We start from the raw sequence: 20000 nt of genomic DNA, 5'->3' as shown, positions 1-20000 counted from the left end.
CTCTCTCTCTCTCTTGATCTCCGGCTCTTCATCCCTCCCTCCCTCCCTCTCGCTGTGTTTAGCGATCTCTCTTTCCAAGATGCTCTATTCCAAGTGCTTAATTTGGAATAGATTAAATAATCCAGTTAAATCAGGACCCTAAAGCAATTAAATTCAATTTGGGTTAGCCATTGCACATACAAGCCCAGACTGGACATGCTGTTGATGGTCAAACCCAAATGAATGGCTCCCAGACCGGAGCAGGGAGAGGGTGTATTTCCACAGTCTCTCTCTCTCTGTGTGTGTGTGTGTGTGTGTGTGTGTGTGTGTGTGTGTGTGTGTGTGTGTGTGTGTGTGTGTGTGTGTGTGTGTGTGTGTGTCTGTGTGTGTGTGTGTGTGTGTGTGTGTGTGTCTGTGTGTGTGTGTGTCTGTGTGTGTGTGTGTGTGTCTGTGTGTGGCCAGCCATCAATGAAAATGAGCTATTAGCAATGTGTGGCCCTTTCCCAGAGCCAGGTACTTCCCTGATGGAGAAGCGATTAGCAAACAGAGCCAGAGGAAGATGAGAGAATGTGGTTATCAATACAAATGACTCCCCTGTTTCACCTCTGGAGATACAGTATGTGTGCGCGCACACACACACACACTCAACATGCTTGGCTGTGTACACACACACATGCGCACACACACACACACACACACACACACACACACACACACACACACACACACACACACACACACACACACACACACACACTCTGGGAGCACACACTCAACATGCTTGGCTGTGTACACGCACACATGCATACGCACACACGCACACACACACACACACACAACACGCTTGGCTGTGTACACGCACATATGCATACGCACACACACACACACACACACACACACAGACACACACAACATGCTTGGCTGTGTACACGCACATATGCGCACACACACAGACACACACAGACACATAGACACACACACACACACACACACACATAGACAGAGGGAGGTTTCATTGTTTTGTGTCACACATGACTGCAGGGGGTGCAGAAGCAGACACTGGAAGATTAAACTCTGATACTGCCGTGAATCATGGATTGCGCACACACACACACACACACACACATATACTGTACACATTGTGCACGCGCACACACACAGCCTTTCTTGCTATCTCTAGTTCACACATACACTTACATCATGTTTCATTTTAGTCCATACATGTGATGTTAATCTGTCAGAAAGGTAATATTAAGCATACAGACACAATTGCGCTCTCTGTCTTTCTCACTCACTCACCACTCACTCACTCACTCTCTCACACACACACACACACACACACACACACACACACACACACACACACACACACACACACACACTTTTCAGTTTATCAGAAGGGACTATAGGCATAATGTCAATCAAAGTGATCTTTACATCTCTCTCCATCTCTCTCTCTCTACCTCTCCATCTCCATCTCTCTCTCTCTCTCCCTCTCCCCTGAAGGTTTGCTGTCTCTGATGCAATCTGTTGCTCCTGTCCTCCTCTCCTGCTCTCATCTCTAGCTGCTTGTTAATTGGCTCCGAAACGCCTTCCAGCGCCAAGCATGCGCACAGTGCACCAGGGGGGAGCCTGAGCAGGTTTGGGGTGATCCCCGCTTCTTCTTCCTCTTTTTCCTCTCCATCTTTTTTTCTCTTCCCCTCCTTCCTCTTACTCACTCCGTTTAGCCGGTCCCTTCCGTTATCGGCGGCGGGCGGGCTGGAGATCAAAGCCGCTGATGCAACGATGGACGATGGAGAGAAACAGCATCCGCAAAACACCATGTGTGCAGCGTGTGTGTGTGTGTGTGTGTGGTGGTGGTGGTGGGGAGGGGGGGGGTATTAGTGTGGGTGCCTGTTTGTGTGTGTGTGTGTGTGTGTGTGTGTGGTGGAGGTGGGGGGTGTTGTGTGTGTGTGAGGGAGAGTGTGTGTATCTGTGTGAATGTGTGTGTGTGCTTATGTGTCTGTCAACACACATTAATTGTGTATTACTGTGAACAGTATGTGAGTGAGTGAGTTTGTGTCACTCTCCCCATGCGTGAACATGTGTTTGATCCTGTGTGTGTGTGTGTGTGTATATAGGCTGGGGGGGGGGCACCAGGGAGACACCACTTCTATGAACACAAACCACCCGCAGCCCCATCACCAGGGTGGGGGTTGCCATGAGCCACTAGGAGGTCCGCATCAGTTGCTAAGGGAGATGTGATCACTAGTGGAATGCATGAGTGTGCTCCAGCGTGTCGGGTCGGAGTCAGAGGAGGAAGAGGGCGAGGAGGACAAGGCAGCAGAGGGGCACACGGGGTGGCAATCAATGGAATCAATATAGAATATCTGCAGCGTGGCTGAGCATAATTGGCCATAATGGAATTCAAGTGAGGTGTGACTGCAGGACAGGAGTGGACAAGGGCTGTGGCAGTGGAACTGCAGCAATGCAGATGAGCGGGGCCAACAAAAAAATCCTGTCTCCCATATTCTGTCTTCACAGGGCACTGGCTCTAAAGTTGGGCTTTTGGGAAACCCCAGCGGAAGACCAGAGAAGGTTCTGACACTGAATGACTGTGTTGGTCAACCTTTTCTTTTTTGTAGCAGGGGTGGTGTTTAGGGAAAGGGTGGAGGTGCAGCCATATTCTGTACTCCCAATCTCCATCTTTATGGAAAACAAATCTTTTTCAAATTTTTTTATGGAAAAAAAAATAGCGGAAGATTATCCCACTTTGGAAGCCTGGCTATAAAACGGCTTATTACTACTGTAAAAGACTGGAAACTTTACACACAAAGCCTTCCCCTCTGCACATAATCTCTGTCCCTCAACTCCCTTCACCCCTCTGACCCAGAAATCACTCGGACATCACCCCCCCCCTCCCCCCAGGTTGGAGCATCCTTGACTGAGCAGCTCATATGTCTCTCTCTCTCTCTCTCTCTCTCACAGTCTCTCTCTATTCATCCTCATTCTATCCACTCAATCCTCCGTGGTGTTTCCAGTCCCAGGTAGCGATCCATGGAGGGACTGTTTACAAGTGGGAGCCACCAATAAGAATGAGAGAGGGTCACACGGCCCACCAATTAGAATGAGAAAGGGTCAGACGGCCCACCAATAAGAATGAGAGAGGGTCACGGCCCACCAATAAGAATGAGAATGAGAGAGTGTCACATAGCCCACCAATAAGAATGAGAGAGGGTCACGGCCCACCAATAAGAATGAGAGAGGGTCACACGGCCCACCAATAAGAATGAGAGAGGGTCACGGCCCACCAATAAGAATGAGAATGAGAGAGTGTCACATAGCCCACCAATAAGAATGAGAGAGGGTCACGGCCCACCAATAAGAATGAGAGAGGGTCACACGGCCCACCAATAAGAATGAGAGAGGATCACGGCCCACCAATAAGAATGAGAATGAGAGAGTGTCACATAGCCCACCAATAAGAATGAGAGAGGGTCACGGCCCACCAATAAGAATGAGAGAGGGTCACGGCTGCTGCAGGGTCTGGTGTCCTCCTCGTCTTGATGGCTGGAGACAATATGGGTCTCTGGGGAGGAGGAGAGGCCTGGAGGCCCTGATGGAAAACTGCAGACAGACAGAAACACATCTAGTGTCCCCCCTGGGCAGAATCTGTAGTCCCTGTATGGAAACGCTGCCCCTTGCTCAGGGGACAAGACAGAACAGATCATAAGATTGCGTCACGTTATAGCATATGACATTACATTGTATTAGATTTGATTGCATTGCATTAGATTTGATTGTATTGCATTGCATTACATTTGATTGCATTGCATTGCATTGCATTGCCGTGCATTAGAGTCTACTCTATGGCAAATAATCTCAGGGGAGCACTGAGCACGGCAGCGGAGAATAGGAGAATGTCAATGTCGCCGGGGGTTCTGATGTTTCATTGTCACTATATCAAATGACTGGTGTGTTGACCCTTCCCGTGGGGCTCCCAGGGAGAGTGGTCTGCTCCACAGCCAGTGGAAATGGCCACGGTCACAGGGGAGACCAGCCATGGCGACTGCAGGCCGCATGTAGCACCTCCCGCTTGCTTGTCCTACTCTAGGTTCAGTGATTTGTGGACTCATAAATCCTTTGCTGAGAGGCGCATCAAGAGCTCTGCTAGCCTAGAAATCTAGACGCACCCTAGCGGCGGCAAATTAATTTGCTCAGCCTGTACGTCTAGTAGCAAACCATAGGGATTTCTATTGGCTGACACCGTGGACGTCATCCAATCACAGCGCTCTATTTTATTAGAGAGTCTTAAGGCGGGCTTAACAGGATGACGACAGTCCTGCGACGGTGAAAAACAAGGAAGGTGGCTATGGCGAACGAAGAGCGATTGTTTCAATCGGCGTTGGCGTCAACTTTGGAGGAGTTGGACTTGTGCTTTTCTTTGAAAGTTGAGCAACACAATGCACTTAAGTCATTCCTTTCGAAGAAGGATGTATTTGCCGTTTTGCCGACCGGATACGGATATGGTCGTAGCGCTGGCCTATTGCATGCCTAGGCAGTTTGAAAGACAATTCTCTGCCCACCCGAGGTGAATGGGTCGATTCCAGACTATACATTTCAATGATATAGGATGGCCCGCCAGGCTAGAGCTCTGCTTCAGCATCTCAAAATCCATTCGCATTAGGTTCATGGTTGTGGCTGTAGTTAGGCTCTGGTGTTGACTACCTGTGGGTCCATTTAGTTCTCTCAGAGTGTGTATCCATGGGTGGACTGCTAATAGAAGCTCTCACTGTAAAGGCGTTTCAGGACCCTGGCCAGCTACCTCATCAAACACGCTCAAATCATCTACATGCACTACCAGTCAAAAGTTTGGAGACACTTAGAAATGTCCATTCCACTCCATTATTTACAGAATACCAGCTGAGATCATTTGCATTGTTTTTTTACTCAGGGCAACAGTTTTCAGATTACATTATGTGCTTACATAATGGCAAAAGGGTTCTCCAATGTTTTCTCAGTTAGACTTTTAAAATTATATCAGATTAGTAAACAGAATGTGCCTTTGCAACATTGGATAAATGGTTGCTGATAATGGGCAGTGTAGATATTGCAAAAGATCAGCCATTTCTTTCTACAACAGTCGAGAACCCCTTTTGCAATGTATGTTGCACATAATGTAATCTGAAAACTGCTGCCCTGATTAAAAAACAATGCAAATGATCTCAGCTGGTATTCTGTCAATAATGGAGTGAAATAGAAATTCCTAAGTGTCTCTAAACCTTTGACTGGTCGTGTAGATAAACTCATGAATCTTGCACGATCACAGCTGCAGTGCGTGAGGTATCATAAAGAGAGACACGGCATGCCCATAGGAAGAAATGGGGTGTGTTTGGAATTCACTATTAAGAGTGTCTTTTATAGCACAGAATTGAACAGAGCAAAGAAAATCTCTTCAGTTACTGGAGGACTTAGCTGTGGGGGAGTGGATTTTCCATGAGAGATATGGGATTTTGAGGAAATGATACAATCATATTAGCGGTAGTTTCATCTAAAATGAAAAGACAGAGAGAATTGGCTTTCTCTTAAATGAGACCCACTTGTTAGTCATGAGATTGCATATGGATTTTTCCGTAATTAATTTTGCAGTGGAAAAAGATAGATTGCAGTGAAGTTAGAAGATGAAAATGATGTGAACTCCCTTTCCATAACATGGGCGTCTATTCATAATTCATCATTTGATTATTTTTTAATGTGAAACCATGACCCCGTGCACACAGCCTCTCCCCTTGGCTTCCCTGATCATGCCTTTAGCGTTCACTGAATCGCAATTCTCCCTCACAGCGAAAGACTAGATTAGATGAATTAGATTCAACTTTATAGTCATTGTGCAGAGAGTACAAGTACAAAGACAACAAAATGCAGTTTGCGTCTAACCAGAAGTGCAAAAAAGCAGAAAAGTGCAATGTGATATACAAAGTATAGACAGGTGGTGCATAAACAGGATATCTATCTAGTTGATAAGATATCTAGTGCAGTGTAGACAGTAGTACACAGTTGGTTTACAGAAGGTGGTTTACAGTATTAAAGCAACACCAAAGAGTTTTTTGTACCTTAAAATAATGTTTCCAAAATTGTTTCCGTGGTTCATCAACTTGTAACAGGGTGAACGGCACTTCTGCATTCGCTTCGCGGCCCTCTATCGGCTATAACCGCACTATGTAAGTTTGCCAGATCGGGTAGCGGGTTTGTATTTCGATGGAATGAGACATACAGTAAGAAACTACAAATTTGACTTGCATGATGTCGCAATACATCGTACTTTCATAAAATCATGCAACATATTCTACCTTGTCTATGGACATCGTTATTTGCAAAGCCGGTGCTGGATAAACAAATAGTGTGCGTGCGACAGAGGAAAAGTTCTTTGGTGTTGCTTTAAAATATGACTGCATATAGAAAGGCCAGGTCTTCTGAAGTAAGGGTGACCCCTGCCTGCGCCACTCCTCATGAGCTAAGATGAGGTAATTACGAGCAAGGATGGGGGTGTGTATGGGAGATGGTTTTGAAAAACACTTGTGTAAACCTAGCAGCATGTTTCTCTTTGTCAGTTAACAAGAATATGACTGAAAATATCAAACATATTTTTACTAAATAGCAGGTCCTAACTTACAAAAAACAAGGCAAGTAAAATGACAAATCTCCATAATTTTCAGTAGGAAAAAGGGCCACAGTACACTTCGAAACACACAACATCCGCACAATATCCTCCCAGTAGATCCAGAATCCTCCCTGTGGTTGTTCATGTGGTGAGAATTACAAATGACGTGGAAGCAAAACCGTGCTGAGATGTGTTAAGAAAGGGAAATGTTCCCAGGTTTATTACAAGCCGGCTCGGAGGAGAAACATGAAACAAGTTGCCTCAAGTCATCCTCCCGATTGTAGTTTCTCACAGCCTTATATTCAGTTAGCAGGGTCTTTGTCTGTGGCAGTGAAAAAGTTCAGACACGCCCCGGACATATGCGTGCTTAATTGGCGCCGACCACCTATGGTGAAGTCTGCCATAAGACAAAAGCTGGGTCGTTGTACATGACAAAAGACTAGATTTGCAAATGGTCGAGGCGGGTCTTCACCAAGTACAGCAGTTAATGCAAATATGAGGGAGACAGGCTGATGGAGTTAAAATTACATTTGTATACAGTATGTTCTTACAAATAATTTTTACTACATTCACTATATGAAAGGCCATGGAGCCACAGCAGGACTTGTGATGAATTAGTGAGGAATTCCCACGGGAGCAGTACCTGCCTCCTCCTCTCTCATGGATGTGGGCCGAGCTCTCAGTGCCCTAATGGCGCTTCCTCTCTGCTAACAGCTAATGCCTCTGTAAAGGCCTTTAGAGACTCCCTCCCCGTCCCAGGGCAGACAGACCACTCCTTAGGACATCAGTGCTATTACTATTACGGTAAGATCGCTGACATCGCTGCTGGTTCCAAGTCAAGGCTGTAGGCTGCTTGTGTTCTGTTTGCCTATTCGTCTAGCCCCTTCTACAGCTTCTACAGATCTGATTAAATACATTAACGACAAACAACAGCAAGTTGAACAAGGATCTATGTTTTCCAGTGGGTTAATATTTTTGGAGGACGTCAAGGGCACTCCCTCACCTGCCCATGTGGATGGGCCAGGCCTGAATTGAGCCCAGTCCAAGATGTCTCCCATCTCCAGACTCCCATTTATGACACAGGTATTCAAATGAGGCTGCAACAATTAATCAATTAGTGGTAAACTATCACCAACTCACCATTTTCTGACAGCTTATCGATTGAATTTCCCCTTGGGGATCAAAGTCTATCTATCTATCAAACGAGAAAATTATCAACAGATGAACTGACTATGAAAATAATCGTTAGTTGCAGCCTTGTATTCAAATGTGGCCTAGTCATCTCATGATACCATCGCCAAAGGTAGCGGAGTCTACTGTAGGCATTGAAGCAGCTTGGCTGCAGTTACCAGGACAGTGATATCTTTTTCAGCCTCCCCATCTATTCAGTGTGTGGACGTACAGTACCTGAAAATGAGAGGATCAGTCACTGACACAGTGGTGAGAATAGTTACTATTCAGAAGTCAATCTGGACCATTACTTTTCCAATAAATCATTAGGCTAAGGAACAATGCCCATTTATCTAATGTTCTATGTTTACTTTAAGCCAACTCATGAAAAGTTTAGAAAACAGTGACAATCAGCTGCATTCAGGCAACAAAATAAAAGTATTTTGTGTGTTTATGTACATGTGCATTCTTAGCCTGCTGCAGACCAGTGTGATAAGTGAAAGCTTGTATTAGTGTAGCTTCATATGCATGTGATGTTTGCTACGTCTCTCTTGTGTGCCTGTGTGTGTGCATTCTGGCCTGCTGCGGTGTGCCGAGTGTTTTGCCCTGGAGGCCTTCACCAAGGTGAAACCAGGTAGCGTTGGGGGGGTGGGGGGGTATAAAAAGCCCTTGGCATTCCCAGCATGCTCTTCCCTACAGTCCACATCTCACCGCATGCAGCCATTATGCCTAGCGAAAATAGCCACTTGAAAACAGACAAAAAACCTTCATAAAAAGTCTGCGCAGTTCTCACTACCACGACAGGGTGGATATGGACAGGGGCGCCTGCAGGAATTAATGCTATGGTACGCACACCCGACCCACCGCCCCCCCACGCAAAATTTTTTTAAAAAATACGCGTGGACAATATTTGTCCGTTTCCCGGTTTTAGCCCCGTGCATTGGTCAGCAAAAAACTAGCCTACATAGCATAACAACATCCACATGCAATAATACAACAACAACGTCTACTATGACCTATTCATTTGGACAACTTGATACAGCCCTATACAGGCTAAAGTTACCTTGTTTTGTTCTTGACGTCTGGCTTTAAACAGCTGTAATGCAGTCTAACGTTCTGACAAGCACACCAATTGCCTACCTTGTTCTTGCCCATCTGGAATAACTCCTCTAGCTTTGCTGCCTCCATAATTTCTGTTTAAACTTGTGATATCCATCATGAGTATTGAATTAGTGAATTAGCTCAACATTGTGTGCTGATAACCATATATAGATAGATAGCCGAGTAGAAAACAACAAGTAGCCTATGTGCCTGCTTGCGTATTGTGTCTCCTGCTCAAACAAAATGTGTGCGCGTTAATTTTGATAAGTGTTCACTAAGTTACGTAATAGAAAATTGTAAATAGCCTGATGGCAGCTAATGGGATACTGTGCATAGTTGGGAAGGTATGGTGGGCCAATTTGGTGTGAATGCATTACACACACACACAAGGGAAATTTTCTCTCGTTGTCGAGCCTGATGGTACGCACAGTGCATACGGACGTACACCTGCAGGCGCGCCTGGATATGGACACACACACACACACACACACACACAGACAGAGCAGAAAGACAAGACACCCTTAGGTCAATTCACCTGTTGGCATATAAATTAATTTTTATTGTATTAATTTATTAGCCCAGTAAGCAACGGCAGGGGATACAACTTATGGCAGACAGCAAGCAAAGGAAAAAACTAAAACTAAAAACAGAAACTCCAATCCTGCAATCACTTGAGAAATAAAATGTACAAAACGAGGAAAACAGCACCTGAAGTCATTATCTTGTTTATTTAAGAAACTTTAATACTGCAAATCACCGCAAACATTGTGTCTTTTTGAAATTCTACACTTTACAATGTTAACTGACAGAATACGTAAACAGTACTATTTCAAATATAGAACAATTCTTATTTGTAATGTGCATGTCTTTAAAAGGAATGAAAACAAAAAAACATAAACAGAACTTAGACATTGCTCACTTGTGGAGTGTTGGATAGAGAGGACCACTCTTATAACACTTCATGGCACCATAGCTCTTAATACTCCCCAGTTCACTTCCTGATAAGCAACAACTATAATGCAAAGCAGTTGCAGGTTGGGTGCCATTATACCAATCAGGTTTTTGTGCATCTGAGTTGGGAGTTCTTAAGGGGGAAATACAGCGGGGAAAATAAGTATTGAACACGTCAACATTTTTTTCAGTAAGTATTCTTCCAGTGAGGCTATTCGCATGACATTTTCACCAAACATTAGTATTAACTTAGGCAATCCACACACATCATCAACTGGCCATGCACAGGATCTCCTTGCAAGATTTCTGACCAGGAAGTCAGAAGGATAGTCAGAAGAGTAGCCCAAGAGCCAAGGACCACTCTGAGAAAGCTCCAGAAAGATTTGGAGGCAGCAGGTACAATTGTTACAGAGAAAATCATAGGTAATGCACTCCACCGCCATGGCCTCTATGCACGCTCATCCCGCATGACTCTATTGCTGAAGGAAAACGTGTCAAAGCTCGTTGAAAGTTTGCTACACAACATTTGAACAATCCTATGAAATACTGAGAGAATGTATTGTGGTTAAAAATGTAACTTTTCGGATGTCATACTACACACCATATTTGGAGGAGAAATGGCACTGTGCATTACCCTAAAAATACCCTACCAACAGTGAGGTTTGGAGGTGGTGGCATCATGGTGTGGGCTGTTTTTCATCTCATGGTACTAGCAGACTTCATACAGTTACAGGAATGATGAATGGAGTCATTTTGCTATGGGAGAATCTTTACATACACCAGGATGATGAGGATGAGACATGGCTAGACCTTCCAGCAGGACAATGATCCAAACCATTCAGCAAAGGAAACTCTCAATTGGTTTCAGAGAAAGGAAATCAAGGCCCTGACTTCCATTCAATTATAGTTTTGGAAGTTAACTAAAGATCAGGATTCACAACAGGGACCCCTGAAATCTTCAATATTAAAGGACTATCTGTTTAAAAGAATTGTCCAAAGTCACACCAGAATACTGTGACTGATTAGTTTCATCATACAGGACATGCTTTAAAGCTGTCATTACGAATAAAGGCTTTTCCACAAAGTATTTAAGAAATTTCAGCAGGCGTGTTCAATACTTTTTTCCTGTGTCATTCCACTTTATTGCACATAACTCTACCTATGGACTTTAATGTTTGGATTTTTTTATATGGGTGGATTATCTGAGTTAATACCAATGTCTGGTGAAAATTTCATGCAAATAGCCTCATTGGAAGTATGCTTACTGAAAAAAATGTTGACGTGTTCAATACTTATTTTCCCCGCTGTAAATGGTAGCTTCTTGCTCACTGGCATTGTTGACTAGAGTTTGCAAGGAGCCAACATATCCCACGATTCCTAGAACAGAACCAAACTAATGTCTCAAACCGCTCCTGTGGTACATCTAAGCCTGAAGCCTGTGCAGTTCCTCGGGACCGTGCGTCAGAGGAATAGTTTAACTGTAACAAATAACTTTTTACAGCTTGGGAATAAGTCCAATTAAAGTAGAAGCAGAACACTAAATGCTGACAAAAAGCTCAGCTCTGTCCAATGTCATATTGTTAGGGCACGGCCATAAAAAAAGAAGGGGGAAAAAAAAGCTCACCACAGATCCAGTTGGGATCTGCATTAAGAGGCTGGGACAAGCTAAGCACACCACTGTGGAAGTGGACCTGACCTGAATCACACCTGCTGGCGACGGCTCAATCGCCTGCTCACGCTGCCTTGTGATCACCCCTCGATAACCATGAGTGGCTGTTTATGAAACTCGGGTCACGGGGGAGGGACAAGGCTGCACCTAATCACACAGTGACGGCAGCCTGGCCTTTAGCGAAATATGACACGCCTGTTTAAGAGGTGTGTGTGTGAGTGAGTGTGTGTAATGTGCATGTGTGTTGGTGTGTGTGAAAGAGCAAGAGTGTGTGTATTTATATGTGAAAGAGCGAGTATGTGTGTGTGTGTGTGTTCTGGTACTGCTCTTCCATGTAGCTCAATTAAGACCAGGGATAGACAGCCTGCAGCTTCGTGTTACAGCAGGTGAGCGTCTGTTTGAGAGAGGTGCCTTATGCAAGCATTCTCTGCAGTGCCTTCAATCCACTCTCTCCACGAGGCACCGCTACTCCAACGCGGACAGAATAAAGATGAGGAGGACACAGGCATTACTTATCAGTAACAACACAGACACTTCTCCCATGAGGCATTTCAACGAGTCTGTATATGGAAGTCGAGTGAAAGAGTTTTACACGTATGTGCTAAAAAGCAGTCTTACTGTTTCACTACTACCACTTCCAGGGCTGTGGGGGTTGGGGCTAAACGGCTGCTTCACGCCGAGGGGGGGTGGGTGGGGTGGGGGTGGGGGGGGGGTTCAGCAGAGGAGAGCAGACACGGGTTTGCAGCAGAGTGGATTAATTCACTTTCTTCATCACTAGATGGCACTACAGCAACACAACAGCAGGCAAAAAGGCTACCACGAGCACAAGGCAAATTAAAAAAAGATATAGAAAGAAACCCCTAGGTGGGGCTTAACTCCAAGGAAACTCAAAATAAAATAATAATAACAATAATAATAAAACAAAAACAATTATTTTTTTAATATTTTAAAAGCCATTTAAAATCAGACGAATATAACTTATCCCCGCTCTAATCATATAAACATCACATGTCAACTTCAGTTGTGTTACTGAGCCAGACACATGGATCCACTTATTTATTGATTTTATAATACACAACAAATAAATTACAGTCTTGGAAATCTCCGCCCCAGGCAGGGGCTCTGTCCATTCACAATCCACATTCACGTCTTGAGATGAAGGAGAGGGGGATGGGGGGGTGGGTGAGTGGGAGAGAACTGCGCCTTTCATCCCTTGGTACCACAGATGGATAGAAGTCTGATTGCTTTGATACAGAGGGAGGTCCAGGCGTGTGGGGGGATGCTGGGGGAATTGGTGGAGGGGGGAGGGGGGGGTCAGATGGGGGGAGTACCTACCTACACTACAATCCTCCCGATAAAAAGTTTTTAAAAATCTCCTTCATTTGAAGCCGGCATCCCAGAGAGTCCCTGCTATTGCTATGGCGATGCTGTCTATGCTAAGCTCTTCATTTACATTTCACACAGTCTTTCTCCCTCTCTCCTGCGTGTGTGTGTGTGCTCCATAGTGCCCCCCTGAGGCCAAAGCAGGCATTTCACTGGAGATAATCTACTCCTGTGTATGTCTTCCATTCTCAGTACAAATTAAAACAAAATGAGGATGCCCTTCGAGTCACTTGTCTTCATCGCTGCAGGACTGTGTTAGTGTTCGTCCTGCTGTCTGGTGGGACATGTATGGCATGACTGAAGGACCGCACTGGCCGCTCTGTCCACTGGTAGCAGTAGCAGCCCTGCATCAGGGATATCAGCAAGGAATCTCACAAGATGGCTAAGGCAGCTCCAAATGCCTTTAGAGACACAGACACACACACAAATACATTCTCTCTCGCACACAAACCCCCCCCCCCCCCCCACACACACACACATAGGAATGCGCTCTCATTCATGCACAAACACACACTCACTCTCTCACACACACACACATATACACACACACACTTTCTCTTGCACACAAACGCAGACAATGTCGGAATGTAAGAGCCATACACAAAAAGAAGGCAATCCCTGTGGAGGTGAGAGTGTGAGATGACAGGTGGGCCAACCAATCATATCCACACGTCTGCGGTTTCTCCCGCCCCCTGTTTGAGCAGCACAGCAGTATAGGAGGGCCGCAGGTTACTGGCTCGTGTCGAGTCTTCCCTAATCCAACCCCAGAGTGGAGGGCAGTGAGGGCAGAGGAAGGGGCTGAGGGGGGCAACAGGGGCTTCCTACCCCACCCCACTCCACCCCACCCCCACAGGGGGAAGTAAAGGTCTGGACATCCAGCTCTGGGGGTGTGGCTGCAGGAGGGTGGAGGGTGGAGCTGGTTAGGGAAGGCCATGAGGGACAAAAGTCTGTGGGGTCCTAACAACCGCCCTTTCAGGTGGTGCTTGGAGTCTGTGGACTTCATTGCTGCAGGGAAAGCAGAGGGATGTTTTAATTGGTCCATCAGGACGACGTAGACAAGAGAACAGTGATGTGATGTGTGATCGGTGGTGGTGGTGGTGTGTGTGTGTGTGTGAGTGTGTGTGTGTGTGTGTGTGTATGAGGCTTCCCGTATCAGACATTAAAAGAGCTTCATCCAAAAGGGTGGGGAAATAGGGGAAAATCAGGATGTGGTAGTCTTGGTGTGGTCACTTGCTTCAGCTGGTGCCAATGTCGGACACAAGTATCCCCGGAAAACTGTACATGCCTTCATAGTTAATACACCCCCCCTTGTTTAGTGTGGGCCTCCTGTGTCCCTCCCCGGTGACCTGTGCTGGTGTGTGCGGCCGGCGCGCTCAGTTCATGTCGATGGTGTTGAAGACCCACTCTGTGAACTTCTTGAGCTTGGCGGCCGAGCTCTGGGACTCCTCCTGCAGCCGCTGGTTGTCCTCCCACAGTCTCTGGATCTGCGCCTGCAGCTTGACCTTCTCCTCCTTCTCCTGGGGGGGCACGTCAGCGTGAGGAGATCAGTGATACAACAAAGTGATAGCATTTGTTACTAAAAAGCATTATTTGATCTATGACGAGAGGTCTTCCACTCTTCTTCAAGTCATCCATTTCCATCAGCGATTATATAACTACAACCATCACCATCACAACCATCAACACACACTGGTCAACAAATATAAAAAAAAAACTTTAATCACCTAGTGGATAACATTCAAGTACACTAAATATAGACATATGGTCTACAGCTGTAAGACTATGATGTGCACATTTCTTTCTGCACTGATACCATTCTAGAACACGGCATCACTGTCACCATGGTGCAGGACAGCATCGGCAATGCCACTGCATGTGATACCATTCTAGAACACGGCATCACTGTCACCATGGTGCAGGACAGCATCAGCAATGCCACTGCATGTAATACCATCCTAGAACACGGCATCACTGTCACCATGGTGCAGGACAGCATCAGCAATGCCACTGCATGTAAATGAATGGCTCTGAGAGGGGCGTGGCACAGGATGCAGGTGATGGACCCAATGTGTTCGCTCACCTTCTTCAAGTCGTCCTTCAGCAGTTTCACCACAGCCTCCAGCTGAGTCACCTTGCTAGCCAAACTCATGTGCCCATCACTGGAGGGAGGGAGGGAGGGAGGGAGAGAGGGAGACAAGTACAGCTTAGGTAAGCCAGGGTCAAATAATTATGAAATGATATTGTTCAGCCTTTTAAACTTTTAGCCTAAAGTTAGCTTTAATTAGGCAAGTTAGGTTAATCAAAAGCTCAAGCAGCATTAATATATAATGTAGATTAATTAATGTAAATTATAATGTAGGATAGCTAAGAAGTGTTAAGAATGCTGACCTAGCAAAAGGGAATTTTTGGGTGATTTTTGTTGTTACAAAAGTTGCAAATAATTACACAAGGACCCATAAGTAAAATTCTAAACTTATTTGTAGCCCTGAAGATTTAAGATGGTGAATCTGTGTGTGAGGCTCTTTAGGGATGCACCAATATAACGGGCAAACACTGGTATGGGTCGATATTTGCCATGTTGACTGGTATGGTATCGTTATCGCAATCAGTTGGGCATAAAAAAAAAATTTCTTGGGTTCCGGTTTCCGACCGACCCTGTCAATTTATGTGCGACCCAAATTTATTTTATGAGCTTGGGGAAGAAATAACACTAAATAGTCTAGGCTACATTAAATAAATCCACAAATAAAAGGCGAACTATAATTACATTAATTACCCCTTGCGTTGTGTATAGGGATAAGCGTATTCTCTCTGTTACAAAGTAGCCTATGCACAGCTGTTCACGAAGACGATTGTTTTCGTCACTTACCAAGGCACTCGCAATTTTGTCCAAACACCGCAACTTTTTCGCAAATTTGACCAATCATCGTAGTTTCACTGTGAAATGTCACCTACCGCAACAGTCCCTCGCGCAGAATATTAAGCCAGGTGGCACACTTACTTCTGCACCTTCTGCATATGACACCAAAGACTGCCCTAAGTGTTCGTTCCTCTGCAGTTTTGATGACTATAAATAGAAGGCTAACGTTAACGATCTGCTTACTTGCATCTCTCAACCTGGTGTTGCTAACCTACCTAGGCTATGAAAGTAAGTTAATTAAGGCCTACTTGGTTTACTGACATTTGAGTAGGCTATGCAACCCATTGGCAAACGTTTACCTGGATATGTCCTTTTAGCTTATGTCATGTTTATGTCAAGCTTATGTTTGCTAGCTTGTGGGCTTAGTTTGAGTAGTGCTACCAAAATCATAGAAATTAATAACATTGCAAGACATTTACCTCTTCTATGATCCAAGAATGATTTCATTCGAGTTGTTTTTTTTTAACATTTATTTTAACTAATGACATAGAAGACATTCCCAATTGCATCCACATATGGTAATGCACTATGCAAAAAGTGATTTACACTCATAGCCGAACAGTGAGATGCAAGCCTTCCAATCCACTCAGAAATGTAATTAGGCTACTCTCACGTCCTTAAAGGAGCAGGCAGTGAATTAGACGTACACCACCAATGTAATGACATTAAACAGAAGTGTAGTCAAATAGTTTAAATCAATATGAAATTACTAGATACTTACTTGCATATTAGTAATTATGCAGGCCACAGTCTATGATTTATTAAAAAGATATGAACTTAATATGAATTACAAAATATATGAATGTATTGAAACATATGACATGATGCCATCTCTTGGTTTGATTTTCTACTTTGATTTTCTGTAATCCTTACTGTTTACCTTGGATTATCCTTTTTAATAAGCATCAAGATTATCAGTGTGATTTTGGTCTTACTAACCTTAATTGCCTTAAATTTAAACTATTTTTGCAATTTTCAATTTCTCCACAAGAAACAGCTAAAATCACCGCAACTTCCATCCAGGCATATTAGGTCGCAACAGTCTCAAAAAACCTCGCGAAATCCTGGAGGGATTGATTTTCAACCTATCCCTTACTGCCACTGGAAAAAAAAAAAAAAAAATTCCCTACCGACCCATGGCCTCAACAGTCAACCAACAGGAACCAAACCTTTTTTTTTTTTTTTATGCCTTATTGGACAAACTGTTATTTTCATCATCGGTATCAGTATAAGCTCAGAACTTTACAGTGGATGCATCCCTAATGCTGTTATGCACCACCACCCAGCAGGAGGACCTCTGGTGTGTGTGTGTGTGTGTGTGTGTCAGTTAGTTAGTGTGTGTAGTGCAGGGGTGGGCAACATTTTTGGCTCAAGGGCCACATTGGGTTTTGAAAATTGGCCGGCGGGCCGCACAACAACAACACCCCCCCGACACACACATAAAAAAAAAAAAATTTTTATAGCCTATAATTTAGTATGAAAAGTATTTATTTTAAAATATGAATTGCTTAAAAAATACTGCTAATTTGATGCTGTTTAACAAATGTATAAATTGTGCACTGTCGCTTTAAGATCTTGGCTAGTCTGTACCTATGGCTGGGCCCTCTCACAGTTTTTAAATTGCCAGTAGTGGGAACTGCTGTTGCCTTCATGATTTCCTTTTAAAAGTTTCTTATAAGAAGGAAATATCAATAATCAACAATGACAAGCCAGCTGGAACCTGCTGCTCTCTCTCCCTCTCATGAGTGCAGACGCATTCCCAATTAAATGGATCGCATAACGTTCACGTTAGATCTGCTGCAAAGGAGATAACTAAGAGTAGGCCTATCATCTCTATTTAACATGATGTTTTGACATTGACATTGTAAATGTACTCTAAGGAGAGTGAAAAGCAGTTTGCAGCTAAGCTAACCAACGTCGTCTCTATCGCAGGAAAAAAATAGCGAGCAGCCTGATAACCAAATTAAATGCTCGGCGGGCCGGATGAAAGTGCTTGGCGGGCCAGATCAGTTTGCCCACCCCTGGTGTAATGTGTGTGTTAGTGTGTGTTAGTTAGTGTGTGTGTGTGTGTGTGTGTGTTCACCTGGAGGAGGGTCTGGCCAGGGGCGCAGGCTTGCGCACCCCATGCTTGGGGCTGGGGGTGGCGCTCTCTCCGCGGTGGCTCAGGTCCTGCGAGCTGAACATGAATCCTCTCTGGCCTGGGGATGGAGGGAGGGGAGAGGAAGGGCACGCTTATTTAAAGAGACGTCTGTTTAGTTGTTTGTTTGCAAATGTTTCTCCCCTGGCGGATCAGCAAATAAAACACGGGAAGTTGCACAACACCCAGCAGACACCAGCAGACGGGCCGTAAGCACTTTCTGTCTCGTTTTTCTCTTTTTCCCGCTCATACAGACTCTCCCGTTTTACTCTAAACTCTCAACAGGCAGGCACGCGCACGCACACACACACACAAACACACGCACACACACACACACGGACGCACGCACACACACACACAAACACGTGCACGCACACACACACAAACACGTGCACGCACACACACACAAACACGGACACACGCACACACACGCGCACGCACACACACGCACACGGACACACGCACGCACACACACACACACACACGCACATGGACGCACGCACGCACGCACGCACGCACACACACACACACACTTTGGCAGTACACTGAGGCCCTCTGCTGTAAATAAGCACACAGTACAGGCTCAATGTTTTTCCAACTCAATATATCCATCATGAGTTTATAAGTCAATAACTACACCACACCACATTACCTACGTAACAAAAATAAATACATACATAAAACTGCAAATTGAGTATGGATAATTTTCTCTACAGCAGTGATGTTTCCTGTAGTAAAGGGGTGTCTAGGCCTATATGCCAAGTCACTTTAAGTGATTTAAGGCATGTGCTAACCCCGTTTTATAAATTCACTTCAGTATTATTTATATAGAGTCATCATAATATAGGAGTTTATTACACGGCTCTTCACAATGCTAGTAGAACGCTCCATTGACTTGAATGGGATTTCCCAAAGTTCTAGCGGTAAGATATATTCATGTAATTACCGCTGCAAACATATAATTACCGCTGTCAATGGCAACGGGTTTTGTGCTTCTGATACGTCTTTCATATCACTACGCAAGGACTGGAACTTCATTCAAACGTGAAAGCAGACGGTTGATCAGCTGTGTTCTAAAGAATGTTTGATTCAAGTTCAGCAGCGTGTGTTGTTGCGAACTATTTGTTTCTCAGCAAATGCCACGATGAACTGTAACAAATAGGCTAGGTTATGTAGGCTAAAGTCATATCGTGGGGAGTTTATTATTTCGTTTTGGCAAGTAGCCGTATAATAAGCGGGATAATGTATAGAACGCCAGTCATTACTGTGAAAATAAGTCCCTTCAGGGCGGAACAAGACCCCTCCGCTGCGCGTCGGGGTCCGGTTCGCCCTGTCGGGACTTATTTTCCCAGTAATGACCGGCGTTCTATACATTATCCCTTACATGTCTCGTGGTGCTCTGAGTCTCCAGGGCGTTAGGGGCCGGCTGTCCACTCACCCCGGTGGTGCTGTCTGGTCTCTCCCTCAAACACGCTGGCGGCGTCCACCAGGTGGCTCCAGTCCAGGTTGCTCTCGTCCGTGTCGGGCAGCGGCATGAGGCTCATCTCCCGCTCCGGCTGCCGCTGTCGCTCGTGCAGGTCCGCCAGGGAGGTATCCGACGCCGATAGGTCACCTAAGGTAGAGGAGCGCAATGGTCTGCTATAATGGTATTTATATAGGTCACCTAAGGTAGAGGAACACAATGGTCTGCTATAATGGTATTTATATAGGTCACCTAAGGTAGAGGAACACAATGGTCTGCTATAATGGTATTTATATAGGTCACCTAAGGTAGAGGAACACAATGGTCTGCTATAATGGTATTTATATAGGTCACCTAAGGTAGAGGAACACAATGGTCTGCTATAATGGTATTTATAAAGGTCAGGGTAGAGGAACACAATGGTCTGCTATAATGGTATTTATATAGGTCAGGGTAGAGGAACACAATGGTCTGCTATAATGGTATTTTCTAATCTTCCTTTTTTCCCCTTGAATGTTCTTTTAATTGTGGGCTTAGTGGAGTGGTGGTAATGTTGTCAGCGTTGATTAGATTTCTGAACTCGCTGTT

General features: G+C 44.9%; 1 protein-coding gene across 2 annotated transcripts in view; it reads right to left on the bottom strand.

Annotated features, from left to right (window-relative positions):
• Nucleotides 1–13349: 13349 nt before the first annotated feature.
• Nucleotides 13350–20000, bottom strand: part of sipa1l1 (signal-induced proliferation-associated 1 like 1) — a 43489-nt gene continuing 36838 nt past the window's right edge. For both annotated transcript variants that reach the window (XM_076272519.1, XM_076272520.1), the window contains 4 exons: nucleotides 19389–19562; nucleotides 17897–18011; nucleotides 14974–15052; nucleotides 13350–14410 (listed from right to left, as the gene is read on the bottom strand). In XM_076272519.1, coding sequence (XP_076128634.1) covers nucleotides 14267–14410; nucleotides 14974–15052; nucleotides 17897–18011; nucleotides 19389–19562 — 512 coding nt within the window. In that variant the 3' untranslated portion in view covers nucleotides 13350–14266. The remainder of the gene's footprint in view (nucleotides 14411–14973; nucleotides 15053–17896; nucleotides 18012–19388; nucleotides 19563–20000) is intronic.

The sequence above is a fragment of the Alosa pseudoharengus genome, unplaced genomic scaffold (assembly GCF_046254945.1).
Source record: "Alosa pseudoharengus isolate Yale_2024_CS ecotype anadromous, Long Island Sound unplaced genomic scaffold, YU_APseudo_1.1 YU_APseudo_1.1_scf_7, whole genome shotgun sequence".
NCBI classification, from domain to species: Eukaryota; Metazoa; Chordata; class Actinopteri; order Clupeiformes; family Clupeidae; genus Alosa; species Alosa pseudoharengus.
The sequence above is the reverse complement of the archived record's forward strand: the minus strand, read 5'-3'. Positions and strand labels throughout refer to the sequence as shown.